Consider the following 24,510-nt stretch of genomic DNA (forward strand, 5'->3'; position numbering starts at 1 on the left):
ATACGTCTCACGCTGACATATATAAAGTGACAATATGTTTTTCAAAATTTTCTTTCAAATTATTTTCAAGTAGTATAATAAAGAGGAAGGCCTTCTCACATACAATTTAAGAGTATTTTAACATTTTATTATAAAAGAAAAATTGAAACAAATATAAACTATAAGAATGATAAACATGAAGAAACGATAGAAAAGAGGGAGTACTGAATAGGTTTTACAAACTGATATACTAAAAAATCAATCATTATTCACTGAAATATATCCTCATTTATTATCTTTGATTATCTTTGTGAAATATAATATTATTGAAATATATATATATATATATATATATATATACTTTATCCGTCTCAAATTAGTTGTCATCTTACTAGAAATAAATATTTCAAATTAATTGTCCATTTATTAAATCAAGACAAAATTAACTAAAACTTACCATGAAGTTTCTTTTTCAAATGAGTTGATAAATGGTAAATTAGTTATTTATGATTTTAAAAAAGCGTGTAAAGAGAAAAATAGACAACTAATATAAAAAGAGGGGGAAGTAATAGTTTAAACCCAGATATATATAACATAAGATTGTTTATAGTAAGTCCATGATACTGCAAATTAAGTTTAATTTGCAGCTCTTTATTCATATTTGCGATGGATATTCTCTGTTCAACCATCAACATGAGTCATTTTGTAAAGGACTCAAAATTCTGTATCTCAAATGGTCCTAATCAAGTTCACCTCTCACGCACTAAGAGGTCCCATTTGTTGTGCCAGCTTTCTATGGATCATCATCATGAAGACGAGTCGTCGTCGTCGTCCTCGGCATGGGCATCCATAAAATCATGTGAAGCAAATTATGTTCCATTGACACCCATAAGTTTCTTGGAGAGAGCAGCCAAAGTTTTCAGTGAAAGGACTTCAGTTATCTATGGCCCTTCTTCTGTCTTATACACATGGGAACAGACTCATGCTAGGTGTCTCAAGCTTGCTTCTGCTCTTGTTAATCACTTGGGCATTTCTCGTGGAGATGTGGTAATTAAAATTTTTATATACGTGTAAATATTCTTATTCTAATTTAATATTTGAACGCATGATAAAGTGTTCTTGATAGAAAATGTTAGTTCAAATTTTGGTAAAAGATTTTGCACGTGTTTTAATTTAAAGGGCTCGTTATGTATATAAGTTAACCACTTAAAATATGTAACTTTCTTTAACTATATACAATAGCCTCAACAAGCTGTAAAATTGCCTCAAACTTGTTCCAACTGAGGAGGATATGTATAATTAAAAGATATGTCATATTTTATATAGTTAACTTAACTAATTAATAGATGTTTGAGAATACATGCAAAAGTTTATTAAAATTTAAATAAAAAATGTCTAATAACTAAGTTACTCAGACTTTTTACTATTGTAGTACTGCCACACCTGTATTGACAAGACATGAGTATGAGTATGAGATCCGTACTTGATCTGGTCAACTGACTTTGGTTGTTTGATCAAAATCAACAAGGACAATTTGGACTGATAATGATTTTTTAAATCAAAACAAAAGCTAAAGTTGAAATTAAAGAAAATGATATGAAAGTTCAATTGAAAAAAATGAAATACCTTGTATAGAGAAATTTTAAGGTTACTACATTTTCTTTTATCTCCTTTCATTATTCTTCTCTTGATCAATATTTTCTCCTCTAGTTTTTTCATATAATATCTCATTATTTAGGTTTTATATCTCTTTTTTGAGACATTTGAATTATTTTTAATTGAATTTCTGCACCTATATTCGGACATGGATTCATATCCCCAAATCTTAAAATTGAGATCATAAAAATCATACATCAAAATCTACACCGGTATGAAACACCTCACCCGGATCAGAGCAACTTTGTTAAATAAAACACTTATATGCATTTTGATGGTCAAACAAGATGTTGGTTGAGTTCTAAAATGAATTTTTTTAGTAATAAATTTTAAAAGTTATTGCCGTACTAAACTTTTTTTTTGTGCGTCATTTGAGATTTTCACAACGTCACGTGGCTATGATTTATCTGTTAACTTGCTACTTTACAAATATCGGAAAAGCTCACTGCAAGGTTATAATTCCTTTTTTTTTTTTTTTCGTTTGTTTTGTTATGGTCTCTTTCAATAGGATTTTGTAGTTGTTTGAATGAGCTTATATTTTGGTCAAAATAATTTTTAAGTTATTTTTTTAAGTGTTTGATAAATTTTAAAATTACTTAAAAAAAATTAAAATTTACTTTTTATAAGCCAAAAACTAAAAACTTCAATTCCTAATTTATTTTTTTGGCTTATAAACTATTGCATTTTGACCAATTAAAAGATATTTTTGTCCCTCAAAATTCTCCCTCATTCCAAAATTATTCTTGTGTAGCTATATTATTACATTTTTGTATGAAACTTTCAATTTATGAAATATGAATTTTTATATATTATTCTCCTTTTTTAATATACACACAACAACAACAAATCCAGTGTATTCCCACAAAGTGGGGTCTGGAGAGGGTAGAATGTACGCAGTCCATACTGCTACCTCCAAAGAAGTAGAGAGGTTGTTTCCAATAGACCCACGACTCAAGATAGAGAATAGTAAGTAAGAGCATAATGCACCATTAAGTATGGTGGGTGGCATAACATAAACGGAATAAGACATACTAAAAATAAAATAGAAATCAGAGCAATACGAAATAAGGTAAATAAGCGCAATATGAAATAAGAGATAAGAAATATGGCATCCGAAAAGTACGACCCCCATCTATGGACACAGTCCTGGAATTACTAACCCAGCTATACATGAACTCTTCTACTACTAGCTACAACCCACGCACGCGACCTAGCCTTTTACCCTTATCTGCAATCTCCACACCTTCCTATTTAGGGTCATGTCCTCAATAAGCTGTAGCTGCTCCATATCATGTATAATCACTTCCCTCCAGTACTTCTTCGGCCTACCTCTCCTCCTCTGAAAGTCATCCAACGTTAGCCTCTCACACCTACGAACTGGGGCATCTGTGCCCCTCCTCATCACATGCCCAAGCCATCTCAGTCTTCCTTCTCGCATCTTGTCCTCCACCAAAGCCACTCCCACCTTCTCCTGGACTATCTCATTCTGAACTCTATCCCCTTTAGTAAGTCCACACATCCAACACAACATTCTCATTTTCGCCACCTTCAATTTTTGAATGTGGGAGTTTTTGACTGGCCAACACTCTGCTCCATATAACATAGCTGGACGGACTGCCACTTTATAGAATTTGCCTTTAAGCTTAAGTGGCACCTTCTTATCACACAACACACCCGAGGCGAGCCTCCACTTTATCTAACCTGCTCCAATACGGTTAGAGATATCCTCATCAATCTCACCATTCCCTAGAATCATAGACCCAAGATACTTAAAACTATCCCTCTTACAAACATCCTAGGAATCCAACCTCACCACCACACCGTCCTCCTACCTCAAGTCGCTAAACTTGCATTCCATATACTCCGTCTTGGACCTGCTCAACCTGAACCCCTTGGACTCCAGGGTTTGCCTCCAAACCTCTAATTTTTCATTCACACCCCCTCACGTCTCGTTAATCAACACTACATCATCCGCAAACAACATACACCATGGCACCTCCCCTTAAATATGTCGCGTCAACACATCCATCACCAAAGCAAACAGGAACGGGCTAAGAGTCGAACCCTGATACAACCCTGTCTCGACTGAAAAATGTTCTGAGTTCCCTCCTGCTGTTCTCACCCGAGTCTTTCCTCCATCGTACATGTCATTAATAGCCCTGATGTACACCACCAGAACCCCTCTTTCTTCTAAGAATTTCCAAAGAACCTCCTTAAGGACTTTGTCATAAGCCTTCTCTAAGTCGATGAACACCATGTGCAAATCCCTCTTTCTTTCCCTATACTGTTCCACCAATCTCCTCACCAGGTATATTGCATCTATCGTTGAGCGACCGAGTATAAAACCAAACTGATTCTCTAAAATAAACACGATCTTCCTTAATCTCCGCTCCACCATCCTCTCCCAAATCTTTATAGTATGACTCAGCAGCTTGATACCCCTATAGTTGGTGTAACTCTGAATGTCCCTCTTATTTTTGTATAAAGAAATCATCGTACTCCACCTCCATGCTTCAGGCATACTCGCCGTCTTGAAAATGCCGTTAAACAAATCAGTTGACCACCTTAACCCTGCCCTACCTGAAAACTTCCAAAAATCCACCAGAATCTCATCAGGCCCCATCGTCCTTCCCCTCTGCATCGTACGAATCGCTTCTCCGACCTCCTCAACCTTAAATCGTCTACAATAACTGAAATCACGTCTCACCTTAGAGTGTTCCAGCTCACCTAACTCAATGCCTATGTCCCCTTCCTCGTTCAAAAGCCTATGGAAATACTCCTGCCATCTCTTCTTAATATAGGCATCTTCCACCAAAACTCTACCATCCTCTCCCTTAATGCACTTCACTTGGTTGAGGTCCTGACCCTTCCGCTCCCCAGCCTTAGCAAGCCTATACAACCTCTTTCCCCGCCTTTCTACTCTAACCCCACATAAAAGCTCTCAAACGCTGCTGACTTTGTTGTCGTAACTGTAAACTTAGCCTCCTTCTTTGCTAATTTGTAGACCTCCCAATTCATCTTCTTCTCCTCTGCATCTTTACTCTCAATCAGCTTAACATACGCCCCCTTCTTAATCTTCACTTCCTTCTTAACATCTTTATTCCACCATCAGTCCCCCTTATGTCGTCCTGCCCGACCCCTCGAAACACCCAACACTTCTCTAGCAGTCTCTGTGATGCAACTAGCAGCCTTATCCCACATGGCATCTACGTCTCCCCTACAATCCCACACCCCCAAAACCATTACTTTCTCTTCTATCTTCAGCTTACTATCTGACGTTAAGCCACCCCACCTAATTCTAGGCCGACCCTCCTCGACCCTTCTCTTCTTGCTTCTCTTCATAAACAAGTCTATCACTAGGAGCCTGTGCTGAGTCAAAAGATGCTCACTCGGAATGACTTTATAGTCCTTACATAAAATCCTACCCCCCTCTTTAGCTGCAAAAGTCAATCTAAGTCTTGGCTATCGCACTTCAAAAGGTAATCAGGTGATCCCCCTTCTTCAAAAAACTCGAATTCACCACCACCAACCCAAAAGCCCTCGCAAAATCCAACAAAGTTGCTTCCTCCTCATTCCAATCACCAAAACCAAAACCCCCATGCACATCGTCATAACCTCCCGGCACAACCCCAATGTGCCTATTGAAGTCCCCCGCTCTGACAATCCTCTCCGAACTAGGCACGTCTCTCACCACCTCATCCAAAGCCTTCCAAAACCCCGTTTTCACCTCCTCTCCCAAGCCAACCTGCGTAGCATAAATACTACACACATGCAGTGTAAACCCCCCAATAACCAACTTGATCGTCATCAACCTATCACAGACCCTCTTTACCTTCACCACATACGCTCTAAGCTCTTCATCCACTAAGATCCTCATATCATCCCGACGCATGTCACTCCCTGAGTACCAAAGGTTATACCCATCCACATCCCTGGCTTTAGACCCTACCCATTTAGTCTCTTGAACACACGCAATATTAATCTTCCTCCTCTTAAGAATCTTCACCAGCTCTATGGACTTACTCTGAAGGGTCCCTATATTCCAAGACCCTACCCTCAACCTATCCACTCTCGCCTTTCGCCTATCTCTACCACCACTCACCGCCCCAGCCCTAACACCCGACCTAGACCCCACACCTACCCCTGACCGCCTTTTTTCACCCCAATGCAAAGTCGGCCCCAACCCCAACCCCCTCAGACATGACCCTATTCCACCATCAACCCCTACAGCCACCACTTAAGGCCAAAACCAAGCCTAAACAAAGCCGCAAGCCAATAGACAAGTAGACACCAAAAATAAAACACCAATAGGAAAGCAAAAAAGAAAAAGGAAGAAAGCAGTAAAGAAACAGTATTCAGTCACAAAATACCTGATCCGGCCTAGCAGCTAAACAACACATAGATATCCACCAACAAGCTATAGCAAACCGATACAAACTATACTCACAAGAAAACAAAACAATACAAATGAAACAGTAAAATAATAACTAGTAAAAGTATGTAAATATCAAACCTTAGCTGTCACCAGGGTACTCATGCGTGCTGATGGTATCGTCAATTTTGCTTTCTAAGTTATTTGCTGAAAATAGCGTCATCGAAAAGCTGTCGCCGGCTGTCGGTTGTCGCTGTCACTGGAGCTTCAACTGGGCGTGACTGGTTCTGCATTCTGGGGACCATCGCCGGAGTCGTGCCGACGAAAACCCCAGTCTTGCCAGCTATAACAGCAGCAGATGGCCAAGAAGGGGGGAGAGAGGAAAGTCACTTTAGAGATATGGGGGAGAGAAGAAGCTTGAGAGAGAGAGAGGCAAAGAATGTAGACTTACCAGTTGCTGTCGTCGGCGCCAGCTGCTTGATCGGAGAAGAAGGACGTTTGGTGAAACATTATTGTAACGTTAGTGAAGAGAGAAAAACCTTCGATTTATGGATATTGTTCTCCTTCTTTAATATATTCATTTAAATTTGGACAATTATTATTGTACAACATATGAATTTCTCTAATAAAAAAAATAACTCACCAACCAAAATATATGGAGAATACTCATTGAAGATATACAACTTCATGGACGATTAGTGAATAATCCATCTATATTTCGCGACGCAACATTCATATTCGTCAATGTTTTAATAGTGATAGTCATTACTCAATCAACGAGTAATATATTTTCTAATTAAGAGTCTTTTTATCAAACAAATAGTATCATTTGTGACCAACTATTTGTCTATTAATGTAATTATAATAATTAGTAACATATATATTTTGCTTAATTATTTAAACTCTTTTAACAAAAAAAGGTTCTTTAATGCACAAATTAATAGTATATATATATATATATATATATATATATATATAGAGAGAGAGAGAGAGAGAGAGAGAGATAAAGATATATATATATATATATATATATATATATATTAAAATATATATTAATTTTAATTTGAATCATTTTAGAAATAAAAATTAATAATAATCGATTTTATATATTGTTAATAGTTTTAAGGATATTTCACATGTTTTCCCCCTAAAAAATTGCTTAAAAGCATTTGTTTACCAAACACATTAATAATTTTTTTTCAGTTTCAGTACTTTTATCCAAACACGTAACTCCTTATTTTTAAAATAAGTTTAGCACTTTCAAAAGAACTTTTAAAAGAAAAATTAAAAACCATTTTTTTCGGCCTATCCAAACGGGCCCTTACAATAGGATTTATATACACTGGCTATGTTAGAATTTGTGTTTTTAATGTTATTTAATGTGGGATAGCAAGTTCAACACTATTATTTAGAAGGCCAAACCCATCGATAGCCCCTCAAACTTGTCCCGAAAATTCACTTAGGCCTCTAATCTAAGGCTTGTACCTATCAGGCACCTCAAGTGCTAAAATTGGTACCTATCAAACACAAAATGCTGATTTGGCAAGGAGAGTATGTTACACTCTCCTATGTTACACTCTCCTTGGGCGCGTGAATCGAAGAAAACAATAATATTTAACTTTTTTTTTAATTAAAAATCTTATACATAAATTATTTTATTAATATAATTTTTAATTATAATAATTTCTAATTAAAAAAAAAATCTTCAACCCCTCCCCCCAATATCATCGTCTTCACCCCACCCCACCCCCCACATTGCGTCATCGTCTTTCACCCTCACCCCACCCCGCGTCATCATCTTCACCCTACCCCATCCGCACCCCATTTCCTTCTGATAACTAAAAAGCTACCAACGGATTTAGAAATGCCGAAAACTTTAAAGGATCGAATCAAGCTCCTTAAAAGGGATTTTTAATTCCGTCATATTTGTAATGAAATTCATTGATACTGATTTGTAATGGAATCATTGATAGTATTCTCCATTTTTCTTCACTGTCGAAGCTCACCAGAGCTCCGGCAAGACGAAAACGATAAACCCAGCTCCATTCCGGCGATCCATCAACTAAAATCGACTCTCCTTTCACCGAAAAATACCAATTATCTCCACCCATCCAAAAATCCAACGAAGCCTTATCAAATGAAATAGAAGCAAAGAATTAAAAAAAAATAGGAATAGATTATGAAAAATGAAAACTAATCGACAGGCCGAAAAATTCATCGTTTTCGAATGCATTTTTCGGCTAGACTCGCCGGAAATCAATTCAAAATTTCAAAGTTGGTCGATTAGAATTAGGGTAAATTTGGTTAGAATTGTTAGATTACTTCACTGCAAATAAACTACTGAGGTTGTAGAGAAATAATTTTGCTAAATTGATACTCTTTTCTTAAATTAGTGGGACATATTTCTTTTTTTTTTAAAGTTCATTTTCTGCATCTGGAGAAGAGAATGGAAGGGGTGGGATGGGGTGGGGGATCAATTTTTTATTATTTTAAAAAAACTATAATATATTTAAAAAAAATTTTGGACCCACTCAACATTTATCTTTATTTAATTGGATTTTTAATGTATATTTTTTTAAAAAAAATCGTTTGCCACGTGTATTTTTTTTACTGGCCAATTTTTCCATGTAAGGCGAGTATGTTACACACACTCTATACCTTTTGCTGATTATGCAAAAAAGGCTCAATTGAAACAAAATTCGGAGGTTTAGAGGTGTGATAGGGACAAACCTTAGTTTAGGAGCCTAAGTGAATTTTTAGGACAAGTTTGAGGTTCTATCGATGAATTTGTCCTATTTAGAACTATCCGACCACCATGTGTGAGCATCCCTTTTTAAAAAAGAAAAAAAAAAAGTGATTAATAAGAAATTACAATATTTTTTATCCTTAGAACTTAAACCTGCTATTTCTACTTGAGGGTTGAGAGTCCAAGCTCTCTTCTTCTTCTTTTTTCCCGAAGGTAGGGGGGGGGGGGGCGTCTAGAAGCACTGCACCTACTGAGAAGCTCTTATATTTTCTTGAATGACAATGATGATTTTGGTATTGTAACATTTAGTTCAGTCATACCTTCAGTGCAAATCCCTTTTCAGATGCTCTTAACTATGGATCCCCTTCATTTTCTTTTTTACTCTTTTGGTTTTCAATTAACTTATCTTATTACACAGAATACCAACTTAATAATGACAACTACTTAAATGATTTGCAATTCTTTTCTGTAGGTAGCAACACTAGCCCCTAATGTACCAGCAATACAAGAACTGCATTTTGCGGTACCAATGGCTGGAGCAGTTCTTTGTACATTAAACACACGTCTCGATTCAGCTATGATATCAACACTTCTGATGCATTCAGAAGCAAAGATCATATTTGTGGATCAACAATTTCTCCAACTTGCTCAAGAAGCACTTTCTCTTCTTGCTACCAAAAACAAGAAAACAAGACAACCTCTTCATGTTGTAATAATCCCAGAAAAATCTAACAATAATAGTCCCAACACTTGTGAATATGAAAGTCTCCTTGAAAGTGGGGATAAAGGTTTCGCTATTAGATGGCCAATAACTGAACTTGACCCTATTAGCATTAACTATACTTCTGGAACAACATCAAGACCCAAAGGAGTTGTTTACAGTCATAGAGGTGCATATCTCAATTCTATTGCCACATTTTTGCTTCATGAGATGAGCACACTCCCTATTTATCTTTGGACTGTTCCAACATTTCACTGCAATGGATGGTGCCTCATTTGGGGTCTAGCAGCAGTAGGTGGCACCAATGTTTGTCTCAGAAGTGTATCTTCAAAAGAAATATTTGAAAGTATTTCACTGTACAAGGTGACACATATGGGTGGTGCACCTACTGTGTTGAACATGATAGCGAATACATTGTTGTGTGACCGGAAGCCACTTCCACACAAGGTGAAAATTATGACAGGTGGTTCACCACCACCACCACAAATCATTTCAAGAATGGAGGAGTTGGGGTTTGGAGTAAATCATTTATATGGACTAACGGAGACATATGCAGCAGGTAGAAGAGATCATTGAACTTTACTAATTATAACAATGAAGCCATAAAAAACAGTTTTGCGGCTTCACTATTATCGTGGATAAAGTTCTAGTCCTTTAATGTGATAAAACATCTAGCAACTCTACTGTTATAGTGAATGAAATTCAGTGCTAATGGGTGAAATTAACCTTCAGGTACATATTGCTTGTGGAAGCCTGAGTGGGATTCTTTGCCTTCAGATGAAAGATATATACTAAAATCTAAACAAGGAGTGCAGCATCTTTGTGTTGAGGAAGTTGATGTAAGAGATTCTATCACCATGAAGAAGGTGCCTGCGGATGGTGTAACAATGGGAGAAGTTATGTTTAGAGGCAATACAGTAATGAGCGGATATTTAAAAGATATAAAAGCAACAGATGAAGCTTTTAGAGGTGGATGGTTTCATAGTGGTGATCTTGCTGTAAAACATCCTGATGGTTATATAGAAGTTAAGGATCGTTTGAAAGATATCATAATATCTGGTGGAGAAAACATAAGCACTGTTGAGGTGGAAACAGTTTTGTATAGTCATCCAGCAGTTTTTGAAGCAGCAGTAGTGGCTCGACCAGATAACCACTGGGGTGAGACACCTTGTGCATTTATGAAGTTGAAGGAGGGATTCCATGTTAGTTCTCAAGAAATTATCAACTTCTGCAAGGATAATTTACCTCATTACAAGGCACCTCGGACAGTTATATTTCAGGATCTGCCAAAAACTTCGACGGGAAAGATACAAAAATTTATCCTAAGGGAGAAAGCAAAAGCCTTAAGCAGTCTTTTCTGAAAAAAAAGAAGAAGCCACTTGGCTTGCTTCTTTGAAGGTCATTTGCTGAATAGAAAGTCTGTATATCTTTTTAATGCCACTTTATTCCATACTTGCTGGTAAATGGTAATAACATTAGAGAAATACTTCGTCCCACAATTCGGGATGCATTGCGATAAGACTGGTATATTACACTGATAGTGTAAAAGTCACCAAACTATCACGTTTACAGGTAATGATCCATCATAACTGAAATTAGTAACCTTTAAAAAAATAAACTAAACAAACTTCTATGGCATGTTAAATTACACTGCTAGCATAACAATTTGATTAAAATGACAGTAAATATAAGTATAAATCTCAAAAATATAAAAAACACTGTTGAAAATAGGCATACACAGTGAAATCAATAAGCAGGATCACTTGCATATAAACAAACAACACATAATCACAAATTTTAATCAAACATAAAATCAATACTTAGCTCTTGAAGCATGACAGCGAATGCAAATTGAACCTTCAAACACGAGCAAGAACCATCCACAAAATCACCTTTCGGATCCAGGGCAAATTTCTCATGGTCGAACTCATGAAAACCCCTTTTTTATGGAATAAGAACACCTTATACAAACACAAGTTTCAGATTTTTATGTTCTTTCCCAAACCTGCTAGGTGTTTCTTTTCCACCAAAAATAATTTTTTATTTCTTTTCCACCAAGAAATATATTCCATTTAATTTCTAATTATTTGGTCACAACAGGAACAACACATTTAATTAGCGAGGCTTCTAATTATGATTTTAATTCACAAAATGAATTAATTAACCTACCATAATAAATTACAGATTGTTTCACTAAAAATTCTTAATTGCACACCTCGGTATAATTTCAAAAATCATTCATTAAATCTTATTTAACTCCCAAGGGGTCTGTGGAGACTTAAAATTCTCCAAGTCTCTAACTGGTGCACCGCTTAAGCGACACTTTGATCGCTTAAGTGACTTGGCATGACAGCTAAAGTGTTGCCTAAATGACACCAGGCTCGCCTAAGTGATTGTTGCTTAAGCGACAACCTGGCTACTTACGGGATAAGGTGGGCATTGCGTAGCAACACTTGGTCGCTTAAGTGATGGCCTCTTAGGCGACACCTGGGTGGGTTATATCCGTTATTCTTGAGATTTTTTCACCATTTTCAAGACTTGGAGCTTGGGATTTTGAGTTTTGGGGCAATTTCTTCCATTTCTAAGCTTGGGTAAGCTCCAAATTCCTCTTTTCAATTTTTTTTTTTTCACTTTTTCATCATTTAAACCTTGTCAAAATTTTGATTCTACATTTGAAAATTTTGGCCCAAAAGGTCAAAATTAGCAATTTCTCGAATTAAACCCCAATTTCAACTAGTTTTTACTTGAATTTTCTTTTGTAAGTCCCTATAATCTTGGATAATATATTTTTAGACTAGAATTTCAGTTTTTCTCTTCTTTTTTGAAAAATCAATTTCAGGGGCCCATTTTGATCCTAACCCAGAAATAGGCAATATGGGTATGATTGACTTTCTCTTGATGCGTAAATTCTATATTTGTATATTTTAGTTGATTTTGAATCCGTTCGTGAGGTGAAAGCTCGGTGTTGAAGGCTTGTTTGTATCGGTTTACGGTAGTTGAGGTAGGTTATGACTTAACTTTTTTCAGACTGACTGGATAGTTAATATTTATATAAAATTATTTTATGGGTGTGGAAACTAATCATGGAAACGGTTTTATTATGTGTTGTGCTCGTGTGGGGGCCTATGTTGTTATTTGATGGGTTTGTGACACTATTTGCTATGTGTGACCGAGTGGGTTAATGGATAGTTGACATATTGAGTGGATTTCTGGCTCACATGGTTGGTAAACCATGGTTGGTATATTGGTTCGATTGAATATTATTATTCTGGTTGGTTGTGATCATTACATCTTTATTTCATATGTACTTGTGAAATATTGATACCATTGTGGAAATACTGAAAACACTAGCTTGTGACATCTTTATAGACTTTCTGCCTAGGAATTGACCGGAGAGGAGTCATCGATATTGGTATTGGATATTGGACTGTATGTAAGCTGACGTATCCCTCCATGGGTCCTGCCTCGGGAGCATAGCTCGGTAGGTGTATACAGAAGTTGTGCGATAATCTTGTGTATCACATCACATCATCATCAACATCATCTTATTCATTGCATTTCATATTTATTGTGCTCATTTTGTGTTGTATTATTATCTTTGATGTGATATCTGTCTATTTGTACTTCTTTTCCATACTTATATATATGTGATATATGTATATCTGTGCTTCTTTCTTGTATTTACGAGTGGTATATGTGAATATTGTAGAACTGTTAGTGAAGATGGTGTGGGCTATCATTTGAGACTTTTTCTGATTGCAAGTGACGTGCCCATAGTGTGTATTTTATATGCTTTATTTTTTACTTTGCTTAGTCGGCGTATGATACTTAGAATACAAGCAGACCTTACTCATCCGATTGTGCCCTTTCGATACAGATTCAAGTACGAATGCGCCGCATGATAGCCGGTTTAGGCGATATCTAGAGTATATATAAGGTAGCGGTTGGTCTATGTTTTTGGAGTTGGCCTACTACCTTTTCTTGCCATTTTATGTCCTGTTTTATATTTCATAGACAGATTATGATTCTTTCAACTATCATTGTATTTTTTGACATTTGAGATGTATTTAGTAGTTCTTACATTGTGACATCAGATTTTGAGATATTGTATTGTATCTTTAATTATGCATTTTCGTTATTACTATATATGTGTGGTTTGACTACGTTCTAGGAGTCTTGCCTTGAGTTTTGTTACGATTTTTCTATTTTATATTAGTTTGGGTGATAGGCTTATTTGTCAAGACTTGCCGCGATAAGTGTCATCATGACCCTTAGTTTTCGGTCTTGACAGAGGTTCAGAATGTTTACATGGCTATGGATTATCTATTGACGTGCTACTTAAGTAATATTGGGAAAAAGCTTACTGTAAAGGCTTGGTGCAATGTTCGTTTTAGTGCTTTTGTTATGGTCTCTTGCAATAGGATTTCAGTTACATATATTGACTGATAGTGTAGAATTTTTATGTTATTAGTGTAATTTAATGTGTGATAGTAGGTAGTTAACACTATTATTAAAAACAATTTTACTCCCATATGTGAGAATCGGTCTTTTGGTTGTTGCACGTTAATTGGAATATTAATTTATGTCTTGAATTTTTTCCTTGTATATTTAAGAAAACTCATAATTTCTATAGGTTTAGGAGATTTATTTTCCTAATAGATCCGAAAAAGGAAAATATAGTCCTTGTAGGATTGGGAGAACCTTTTCCTAATAGATTTCAAATTATTTGACATCTATATATAGGGAATGTAGATTGAGATTCTAAAGCATTGTATACTTCTTTTTTCTTAGTAGAAAAGTCCTTTTCTTTTTGTTTGGAGAATTTGGCCTAGTCGAACCTCGTTAAATTCTTGTATTATTTTTCTTTTCTAATTTTTTTGTTTATGATTGTGTGCTAGTTAATCGACGATATTTCAACAATAATTTGTATTAGAACAAGTTTGGGGTTTCTACACATGAACAAGGGTTAAAATATCTCCATAATCTTCAACAAAGTATAAAATAGAGAGATTCAATGGGTGATATAATTTCAGCCTATGAAAGATTAAAATGAGATCGTCCTTAGTGTTACAAGGTTTATGAAAGACAACTGAGCAGACTTTTTTAGAAGAGTTAAAAGAATTAGAAAAAGCAGACCTAAAGGTGAAGGTTTTGTGTGTTATTTTCATGAGTGTTTTGACAACATTCTTCGATAAATTATTGAAGAAATATCTATAGCAACGACATAGAAGTTGGAAGATTTATATTCTAGAAAATCACTGACAAATCGTCTCTACTTGTAAAGAGATTGCACAATCTTTGTATGAATGAAGGTATACCGGTAAAAATCACCTTGATAAGTTCAATTTAATTATAATGGACTTGAAGAACTAAATTTCAAAATTGATAGTAAGGAGAAAGCCTTGATCGTGATATGTTCTTTACCATCATTTTATGATACTTTTACAGATACGCTACTATATGGGATAGACAATATTTCATTTGATGATGTTAGTAATGCACCAAGATCTTAGTAGTTGAGGAAAAACTTTTCGAATAGAAGAGCTGAGAGCAAAGGTCTAGTGAGTAGGGAGGAACACAATAAAAGGTCTTTAATAGAAAAAAGCCTAATTCCAGATCGAAGTATAAAGCAAGAAAATAGAATTGCTATAATTGGGGGGAGAAGGGTCACTATAGAAGAGATTGTCCTAAAATAAAGGAGAAAATTAGAAAGCAGAAAGTTGATTACTTTACAAATATTGTTGACACTAGTAATGATTCTGAAAAACAAGTGACTATGTAGAGGAAGTTTACATCGTGACTTCTGATCATAGGCACAATTTTTGAATTCTTGATTTTAGTGCAACTTTGCACATGTGTCCACGTAAGAATTGGTCTTCAACTTACAAGCAGACGAGTGAAACTATCTTCCTAGGTGATGATAATTTATTTGAGGTAGAGGGTATTGGTAACATCAAGTTGAGAATGTTCGATGACATTATTAGAAATAATGAGTTTTGGCATATTTCTCAAATCACTACAAGAAAAACGTGAATTACATGAAAATTTTTCTGAGGATTATATATGAAAATTCGCAGGTAACTTTATTTCCTGCAGATTTTTCTACCAACAAAAATTCAATGCTAAAACCTTCGTAGATAATTATTATCTGCGAATTTTAAAATTCCTTAATAATTTACCTGGGGATTTAAATTTTACATATAAATTACTTGCAGATTTTCTTACCAAAAAATACTAAAATACCACAGATTTGTTTTTGAAAAATTTGGTGAAAAGGGAAGTTTTCTACAATTTTTTCCCAAGTAAAATTCCATGAAAATATTCTAATAAATTTCTTGGAATCGAATTCAATATCATTAATTGAAACCAAGTACCGCTATTATCCCCACTTGCCAACCCACTGAAAATTGGAAGAAGCCACATATATACCCGTTTGTTGCTCGCAAATTCACCACCTAACTCGCCGCCCAACCCTGCTCTATGAAATTCCATTTTGCGAATTTTCTCATCAATAGCATTATAAATGCTTAATTCTTGATATCTTCTTTCGATGTGGGACAAAGTTGCACCAAATTCTCAGCCTATTAAATTAATGCGTGTTCTAATAGTTATATATTTCTACTTTTTTTATTAATAAAATAAAAATTCTTATAATATTCTTTATGTATTTTAAAATAAATCACTTACGCCTTAATATTGTGAAAATTTAATGCTTACACTTCCTATGAGATAATATTCACAACTAAAATAATTTGAAAATAACTTTGGGATTAACTTTATCCCATATTTAGTATGAGGTATTAACTAATTCTGAAATTATTTTATCCTATCATTTGCACTAAAATAATGAAATTACTATTCCATATGAAAGATGATATAAAATAATCTCATGAGATATCTTTCTACTTATTCAAGCTGGTGTACCAAACAACAAATATATTAAACTAGGAGAAAATTAAAATTATAAATAAAAGATTTTTATTTATTTATCTCTTATGAAGTTTGGAAAAAAGATATTATCCACGTTGTTTATAAAAAAGATTTATTTTTAGAATATGTATTTAAAATTATTAAATACGAATGGATACAAATTAATTGATTACTTAATAAGATGACTAGAACTTACATATTTGGAAAAATACTTTATTTTCTCAAAATTCTAAATATCATAATGTTATTTATATTTCTAAAAATATTTAAACTTCATATATATTAAAAATCATGTACAAATAGAACTTTCTCTATGTAAAGTGAAAGATAACTTTGAAGCGAGAAAATATTAACAAACTAAAATAAAATTATGATATGCTAAATTTCATAAATAATTGAAAATACAAATACTTTATAAATTTAAAGTACAGGAAATTATTATCAATAGTTTATATATCTTATTAGGTATTTGTGGTATTTATTATTTTAATTTATAGTTTAATAATTACATTTTAACATATTTAATCACTGATAGTATTTGAAAATAATTATCATTTAATAACTTAGAGAAATTTTATCATTTTAAATACTTGGAAAGAAGATATACAAGTTTGATAAATAGTTAAAATATTATTATTTTTTAATTTAATGCAATTCTATCAATGAAGGAGATAATTAAAGTTCACATTTATAACGTACATAATCCAATGTTTCTCTACTTAAAAATTGAGCATTAGGTAAATAAAAAATATACAAATTTAATATTTTTTAATAATATTAAATTAACATTAATTAGATTTATAATAGTTATTTTTCTATTGTATAAATAACTAGCCATATAATTTTTATGATTTGTATTACTCAAATTCAAAAAAAGAAGAAGATAAAATTGCATCATTGATTTTTGTATGCGATTAAATATTAACCACATGTATGTTAAAATTATTGAAAAACGACATAGATTTCTATAAATATATAAATTAACTTAATATGATAGTTTCAATTATTATTTTAGACCCTTTCTTTTCAACTCCCCCCCCCCCCCCCCCCCCGTGTTTTTTTTTTTGGTAATGTTTCAACACCTTATTAAATTGACAAGATTGTAAAAATTTATATAACCTGAAATAAAGAAGTAAATATTTAACGATAATATTCATTTCTAATGCTATTATCATTTTTTATATTGAAACTACCCAATACTTTCAACTCAATGTAAAATAAAATAATTTTTTCTTTTATTTCGTGATTATTATCCCTTATATTTCACACCAAACGACTCCTAAATGTACATTATATTGCTATATTATATTGTCGTGCCGTGCATGCGTAGTATGATGCCTTACAATTATATTGAAATTAACCATTAGAAACTAATAGAAAAGCACACTCTATTTGAACCCTAAATCGTTCTTCGCCCTATTTTAGGCCAACAAAATTTCACCTCTTTAATTTTTTGGTGATAACATAACGAGTCAAGCTAAGGTTTATTCAGCTCGAATACATCTGTGGTATCATCTATGTCAACAAACTAGTTTTAATTTCTTGAGCATCTTTTGCTTGATTATACGTGTCCACCGATTTAATATCTAATTTCTTTTTATTTTATGTTTTTTATTCTTCAAGTTTATCCTTTTCCTATTTAAAATTTTTAAATCACAAAAATCCTACGTAAATTCCCAAGAAATAATTTTCAGCTAAATTCATAGCAACACAATCTCCTAATAATTTTTCAAATAATAATTTCATAGGTAAATCCCGAAGAATAAATCCCCAACAAAATTCGTAGCAAATAATTCCCAAATAATTTTTTAGGTAATAAAATTCGCCACATAAATTTTCACCAAAACATCTCTACGTACATCTGTAGGATAAATTACCTGGGGATTTTCCTATGGATTTAAAAAATATATAAATTTGTCCATATACCTGCGGATTTATCTAGAGATAAAATATCCACCGATACATTTCTCAGGTAATGTTGCAAGTACGAAATTTGCGCAATATGACGTCAAATTAACCTGCAAAATTTGTTACAAATGCACAGTTCGCTGGTAATATATTTTAATGTAGAGGAATTTAATATTTTCGTAGGTAAATCCGCATGTAATTCCTACGAGATTGTCCCTAAGTAAAATTTTCATGTAATTTACAGTTTTCTAGTATTGAATGAAGAAGAATTTTATTTTATTTTCCAACTTTGGATGATCAAGGTTATAAGTTTCACTTAGAAAACGGAATAATTAATATGTGTAAAGGCTCCATGTTACTCTTAAAAGATAAGCTTTATTCTAGACTATGTTATCTTTAAGCGAGTGTAGTTAACGAAAAAGCAATTGCAACTTCTAGAAAGAGTAACTTGAATTGGTTTCAGTTTGTAGCACTTGTGACTTGGTCGTATGAGTGATAAGAGATTTGTCTTTGTTGAACAAGCAGAAATGTTTGAATGATATAAAAATCAAGCATTGAATTTTTGTGAATATAGTGTGTTTGGTAAGCTAACAAGAAGGCAGAGCACAAAACCAAATACAAGTTGGATTATATATATTTAGACTTGTGGGATCCAAACAAAATTCCTCTAAAAGTGGTGTCAAGTACATTATGACTTTGATTGAAGATTACTCAAGAATGGTATGAATGTATTTTCTAAAAATAAAAGATAAGACACTTTGACATTTGTTAAATCAAATAGACGGTCGAGAGGTAGACTAAAAGAAAAATTAAGCATTTTTGTATCGATACTGATTTGGAATTTTTCAACTTAGAGTTCAATGATTTTTGCTGCAGAGAGGATTGTGAGACACCACACTTGTATTAGAGCGCCACAACAAAATGGTGTTTCAGAACGTATGAACAGACCACTTTATGACAACGAATGGAGTATGCTTTCACACTCATGTGTTAGCAAGAATTTTTGGGCTGAAGCAATCAATTTAGGCCTAACTGAATCTCGTTAAATTCTTGTATTAATTTGCTTCTCTATTTCTTTGTTGTGATTGTGTGCTAGTTAACCCATGATATTTACGAAATAATAGAAAGATAAGAAATTACAACATCTTTCATTCTTAGAACTTGATAGTGTTGTCAAAGTACGCTTAAGAGCTGCAAGACTAAAAACATATTTTGCGCTTCACTTAATATGCACTTCATTGTCATCATCAAGGTTCCCATATTTTTCTTTGCCACTGAGCCTTTTCTAAAGTGACGACACTAAACAATTAGTATTTCTTTTTTTCCGTAATTTATTTTCAATTTCTCTGTTTATATATATATTCATATTTTTGTATCCCTTTGAGCCTTTTTTCATTAAAGCCCACGTTTATTTGCATTTTACGCTTAAAGCCCCAACAAACATTTAAACTTATTTGTGCTTTTCTACTTTTGATAACTTTATGAGACTTTAACTCAAGATCTTTGATTGAGGGTCGAGAGATCTCAACCATTCGAGCTCACTCCACGAGTACTCTATTCTATTCATTTTTCTGGTCAGTCTACTTATAGTAACCATCCTCTCCTTTTTGGATTGTCGAAGCACTGATCTAAGTGAGAAGCTCCCATATTTTCTTCAATAATTATGAAGATTTTGGTATTATAACATCAAGCACCACTTTTACTTCTACCATACCTACAGTTCAAATACCTTTTCAGATGCTCTTAACTATGGATCCCCTTCTCTCTTTTTTCTTTTACTCTTTTTGTTTTCAATCAACTTTTCTTATCTTGTTAACACAACTACTTAAATGATTTGGAATTCTTTTCTGTAGGTGGGAACACTAGCCCCTAATGTACCAGCAATACAAGAGCTGCATTTTGCAGTACCAATGGATGGAGCAGTTCTTTGTACATTAAAAACACGTCACGATTCTACTATGATATCAACACTTCTAATTCATTTAAAAGAAAAAATCATATTTGTGGATCAACAGTTTCTCCAACTTGCTCACAAAGCACTTTCTCTTCTTGTTAGCAAGAAAAACACAAAACAACCTCTCTGTGTTGTAATACTCACAAAAATCTATTAATACTTGTCCCAACACTTATGAATATGAAAGTCTCCTTGAAAGCGGGGATAGATATTTTGCTATTAAGTGGCCAATAACTGAATTTGACCTTATTGGCATTAACTATACTTCTGGAACAACATCAAGACCCAAAGGAGTTGTTTACGATCATAGAGGTGCACATCACCAAAAGAAATATTTGAAAGCATTTCACTGTACAAGGTGACACATATAGGTGGTGCACCTACTGTCTTGAACATAATAGTGAATATGCCATCGGGTGACTGGAAGCCACTTCCACACAAGGTGAAGATTATGACGGGTGGTTCACCACCACCAACACAAATCATTTCAAGAATGGAGGATTTGGGGGTTATAGTAAATCACTTATATGGACCAACGGAAATACATGGTTCAGGTACAAGATTAATTTTACATATGGTCTCTCTACTTTACTACCTATAACGATGAAAGCCATAAAAACCAGTTTTGTGACTTCACTACCATAGTGGGTAATGTTTAGTTACTTTCATGTGACAGAAAATTTGGCGACTCCACTGTTATAGTGAATAAACTCTAGTGCTAATGTGTGAATTAAACCTTCAAGTACGTATTGCTTGTGGAAACCGGAGTGGTATTCGTTGCCTTTCGATGAAAGATTTACGCTAAAAGAGATGCAAGGAGTGCAACATCGTTGTATTGAGAAATTTATATAAGAAATTCTACCACCATGATGAAGGTGCATGCGGATGGTGTAACAATGGGAGAAGTCATGTTTAGAGGGAACACAGTAGTGAGTGGATATTTAAGATATAAAAAAGCTATGGAGAAAGCTTTTAGAGGTGGATGGTTTCATAGTGGTATCTTGTTGTAAAACATCCTGACGTTTATATAAAACTCAAGTATCGTTTGAAAGTTATCATAATATCTGGTGGAGAAAGCCTAAGCACTGTTGAGGTGGAAACAGTTTTGTATATTCATCCAGCAGTTTTTGAAGCAGCAGTAGTGGCTTGACCAGATAACCACTTGGGAGAGACACCTTGTGCATTTATGAAGTTGAAGGAGGGGTTCGATGTTAGCTCTCAAGAAATTATCAACTTTTGCAGGGATAATTTTCCTCATTACATGGCTCCTCGAACAGTTCTATTTCAGGATCTGCCAAAAACTTCGATTGTAAAGATATTTATCCTAAGGGAGAAAGCAAAAGGCTTCGAAAGTCTTTTCTGAACAAAATGAAGAAGCCACTTCGCATGTTTCTTTGAAGGTCATTTGCTAATAGGAAGTCTGTATATCTTCTTAATGCCACTTTATTGTATACATTGCTGATAATGGTAATAAGATTATAGAAACACTCTGTTCCATAATTTGGGATACATTGCAATAAGACTGGTATATTACTTCGATAGAGTAAAAGTAACCAAACTATAACGCCATTTAAATAGTAATTACAGGTAATCATCCGTCATAATTGGAATTAGAAACCTTAAAAAGAAATAAACTAAACAACCTTCTATATCATGTTAAATTACATTGCTAGTGCAACAATTTGTTTAAAATGACAGTAAATATAAGTATAGATCCCAAAAATATATAAAACATATCATTCTATTGACTAGGTTGGGAACAGGGTAGTCAGTAAGCACTATATCTAAAGTATGGTTTGGGCTATACATTCCTCTCATTCAAATTTTATGTCTCTCAAGCTCACTTATTTATCTGTCTTAAAATGATAATGAAACGTAAACAATCAAATATTGAAGACGCTCTCTAGTCAATATCGGAAAACCCTAAAGAAAGCTTCATTGCTTCGCCGTGCCGTCCCGGCCACTGGACAGCCAGCATTGGTTAGCCAGTCTTTCTCTCTTATTCTCCGTCAAAATTTCCCAATTATACCATTCTAGTTTCCATAAAAAACTTAACTTTCTTACCGACCCTGATAGTTAGCCTAGCGTGATTCTTGACACCTCTACAGTTACTGATGAGAAGAAACAAGATAAAGTCAAATCTGCAAATTGAGTGAAACACGTTAGACTACTTGTTCCATTAATAGGCAACTACTAGAGTAAAACAAGTAAATCAGTAGGGTACGCATTCTAACACAGAGTTAGCAGTCATGGATAACAGTAATCAAGAGAGTAAAGATGAGGATAATATCAATATGCAGGGAGAGACACGATACTGGAAATACTCAAGCTTTGAGTTATACAAAGGAGATACATAACAATGAAATAGATATGAGGTCCACTGGAAAAACCGTACCTGGAGAGTTCAATGATGAACAAACTATACGAGAGGCATTAAGTAGCAACTACAAGGTTTCCTGAACCTTTACTGGTTGATGAATCAAGGGTTGTACATGATTTAATTGAAGGAGGAGGGGTTTCTAATATAGGAATCTATCCACTAGTCACCTCATAGGAGCAGCTGTTGATTGAACAAATAGAAGGTCAATATAAAGAGATGTAGCAGCAACGGAGTTACAGACTCTGTTGGCACAGAACCATAGCTCCCCTATAAAGGTTCTTCATGATATTATTTCTCATCAGATAACAGATGCAGGATTACAGAGAAGTATGCAGGAAGATGTAGCTAAAACAGAAGACACAGAAGAAATGGAAAACTAGCAGAATGTTATTCAAGTGTTGAAGGAGTGTCAAAGAAAGTAATAAATGAATCTGGACGCATTATTTTGAAACGTCAAATCTATGAGATCCCATTATTCATTTCATAGAGTTCAGATGCTTCATAGACATCACATATTCTCTCTCATCACTTTAATGGTGCCTTTTCAAGAATCAAGACATATACCAAAATACATGAGGAGATTAGGCATGCAGTATGAAAATTATAACCAAAATGGCAAAATATGAATCTTAGTGCAAGAGCATATTCAAGTGGAGGTAAGGCAAATTCAGATCAACAACTCACTATTCAGCTTTCTCTACAAGATGGTCAACAGTTAATTACTATTCCATTTAAAAAAGAAAGAGCTATTTTGACTTATGACAGAGTTTAAGAAAATAAATAAGACTTTAAATTTTGTAGTCTTAAATTAAAATTATGTTAAATGTACCAAAATATTTTTTAATCTTATAGTCTTAAATATAGTTATCAAAAAAGGAAAAAAATAATTCTTTTTAAACGAAATAAAAAGGAAAATAAGTCATTTTTTTTAAACAGTGGGAGTACTATATATTCTTATGCTAAATGTGGATCTTTGGAGAGATTAAACCTGTGGGATGGGACTTTCTTGGCTTGTTGGTGGTGATTTCAATATTATTATGTGTGAAGACGAGAAGATTGGGGGACTTTGTATATACCCGAGTAAGTGAAGATTTTTATTTTTTGCATTAATTCATATAAGTTATTTCATAAGTATTAATTTCAAAAGTTAGCTCTTTTACTTGGTGGAATGAAAGAGCTAATGATGTTTATATTTGTAAAAGACTAGACAAACTTGTTATTAATCAACCTTTTCTTGGTCTTATGGGGTGTCGAAAGATGGAGCATTTGGCTAGAACTGCGTTTGATCATGCCCCTCTTTTATTATTTGGTGGAGCACAGACTTCTTAGTTTTTTCAGCCTTTTAAGTTTGTACAATTTTGAAATTAAAAAAAGGATTTTAAGGAAGTGGTAAAATGGGATTGAGTTTTAGATGTTTCAGATGATATTCCATTTATCTAAAGCAGAAGATAAAAATGACTAAGTTAGCATTGGCTATTTGGAGCAGTGAGAATTTTAGAGATATCTTCCAATATGTTACGACTTAAGTTTACAATTTGGATGTAATATGGTGCTTAAAACTGACAGTGCCCAAGCGCATACACAAATATACGTGGTCTTATCAAGTAGTAAAGTGGCCTTTAAGAAAGCCGAGTATCGATCCCACAGGGACTTATGTTAAACAACTATCCAATTCTAGTTTAACAAATTGAGAAGCGTTACAAATAAAGTTTTAGAGTTGTAAACTAAAAGTAAACTAAACTAATGCGGAAAAGTAATGACTTTGGACAATCAAAGGATACCCAGGGTTAAAGCACTTTGAACAATCATACCATGTTATTGAATTTCATTCGTTAATTTGCTTATCTTGGTTGTTGATTCATAG

General features: G+C 33.9%; 1 protein-coding gene and 2 pseudogenes across 1 annotated transcript; all 3 read left to right on the plus strand.

Moving 5' to 3' along the window:
- The first annotated feature begins 520 nt into the window (after positions 1-520).
- Positions 521-10,993, plus strand: LOC107858492 (butanoate--CoA ligase AAE1). Its single transcript, XM_016703156.2, has 3 exons — positions 521-1,026; positions 9,226-10,033; positions 10,207-10,993. The coding sequence occupies exons 1-3, from the start codon at positions 646-648 to the stop codon at positions 10,833-10,835; spliced, it is 1,818 nt and encodes a 605-aa protein (XP_016558642.1). The 5' UTR covers positions 521-645; the 3' UTR covers positions 10,836-10,993.
- An 8,179-nt stretch (positions 10,994-19,172) lies between these two features.
- LOC124885305 lies at positions 19,173-20,998 on the plus strand (annotated as a pseudogene).
- On the plus strand, positions 20,996-21,629 carry LOC107857749 (annotated as a pseudogene).
- Positions 21,630-24,510: the final 2,881 nt, after the last annotated feature.

This window comes from Capsicum annuum, chromosome 2 (genome assembly GCF_002878395.1).
Source record: "Capsicum annuum cultivar UCD-10X-F1 chromosome 2, UCD10Xv1.1, whole genome shotgun sequence".
In the NCBI taxonomy this organism is placed as follows: domain Eukaryota; kingdom Viridiplantae; phylum Streptophyta; class Magnoliopsida; order Solanales; family Solanaceae; genus Capsicum; species Capsicum annuum.